Consider the following 1616-nt stretch of genomic DNA (forward strand, 5'->3'; position numbering starts at 1 on the left):
ACTGCAAAACACCTCTCAGCTATTTCCCTGGCTCATGGATGTTTAACCAGAGACAGAAAGGTGACAGGTCAGGTATAATGGGAAACAACATCCACGTTCCTTCTCTTTATTGACTCTATCAAGAGGAATTCTAAGGTTGGAGCAGGCACCAATACAGCTCTTTATAAGCAAACATCACGCTGGTCCACTGGCTCTCAATGAACACAGACACATTGTAAAAACTGTTACCTGCAGTGGTCTCCTTCCCCAATGTGCTAGCCTCCCTCACCAGCCCCTCTCCCATTCTTCCAGACTTTATACCATGTCTGAACCTCTCTTTACAGAGTGGAGTTCACTAGATCTCATCATCTTTGATGTAACATCCTGAATAGAATAGGTGGTCGTGGCCAATGTTTTTCATCTCCCATGTCACTGGAGCTAAATGATGAACTGACCCTTCACTTGAAGAACACCCTGATTATCCTAGCAGAAATGTGTTGGCTTTTCACAGTGTACACAATTGGGTTCATAAGTGGTGGGACAAAAAGAGAAATGTAGCCCAGGAAAAGGTTGAGCAAAGGAGGAGAGGTCTTCCAATATCTGTGTATCAGACCCAAGCCAATCCGTGGTGCGTAGAAGAGGAGAACAGCACAGAGGTGGGAGACACATGTGTTCAGGGCTCTAAGAAACTCCACATTGGACATGACTTTCAGCACTGTTTTGAGGATCATAACATATGAGAGGAAGATGAACAGTGGATCCAACCCTACCACTGTAACTATAAGAAAGAAGCCATAGATGTAGTTGACTGTGATGTCCGCACAAGCCATCTTAATAACATCCTGGTGCAGGCAGTAGCAATGGGAGAGGACATTGGCTCGACAATATTGGAACCGTTTAAGGAGAAAGGGCAGTGGGAATATTAAAGACACCCCTCTTAGCACAAACACCAGTCCCATCTTTCCTATTCTTGGGAGGGTTAAGATAGAAGCATATCTCAGTGGGTTACAGATAGCAACAAAGCGATCAAAGGCCATCAACAGGAGTACCGACGACTCAATGAATGAAAGTGAGTGGATGAAGAACAGCTGGGCAAAACAAGCATCCAGACTGATCTCCCTAGAGTTAAACAAGAATATACCCAGTGTTGTAGGCATGGTGGCTATCGACAAGGCAAGGTCTGTGATAGCCAACATGGAAAGAAAAATGTACATAGGTTCATGGAGACTTGGATCTGTTTTTACAATGAACAGAATGACTGAATTTCCTACTATTGAAATAACATATACTAAGCAGAGGAGGATAGAGATCCAGAGATGGACGTCTTCCTGCCCAGGTATCCCCGTGAGAAGGAACACTGCAGAGCTGAATTTGGTGTCATTGACAGCTGACATAATGTACTGGGCAAGTCCAGGGAGTTTTGAAATATTCGTCCTGAAAGGAAAAAAACCCATGAGACTAGATAATATTTAATGAGACGTCTTTCTGACCTCAGTACAAGAGACTCCCAGGAGCTTAAGGAAGATAAGCTAAAGCATGGTCTTGGATTTACACCATCAATAGGAACATAGGCATTGCCAGACTAGATCAGACCTGTAGTCCATCTGGCCTTGAATCAAATGCCCTGTAGCAAATGG

General features: G+C 44.1%; 1 protein-coding gene across 1 annotated transcript; it reads right to left on the bottom strand.

Moving 5' to 3' along the window:
• Window positions 1-437: 437 nt before the first annotated feature.
• On the bottom strand, window positions 438-1373 carry LOC115643611 (olfactory receptor 51G2-like). The gene has a single exon (XM_030547620.1). It carries the CDS (start codon window positions 1371-1373, stop codon window positions 438-440), a length of 936 nt encoding a protein of 311 aa, XP_030403480.1.
• Between the last annotated feature and the right edge of the window lie 243 nt (window positions 1374-1616).

This window comes from Gopherus evgoodei, unplaced genomic scaffold (assembly GCF_007399415.2).
Source record: "Gopherus evgoodei ecotype Sinaloan lineage unplaced genomic scaffold, rGopEvg1_v1.p scaffold_64_arrow_ctg1, whole genome shotgun sequence".
Classification (NCBI taxonomy): Eukaryota; Metazoa; Chordata; order Testudines; family Testudinidae; genus Gopherus; species Gopherus evgoodei.

Coding starts and splice junctions, on each gene's coding strand:
- LOC115643611 (XM_030547620.1), bottom strand. CDS start 1,373: ATGTCAGCTGTCAATGACACCAAATTCAGCTCTGCAGTGTTCCTTCTC.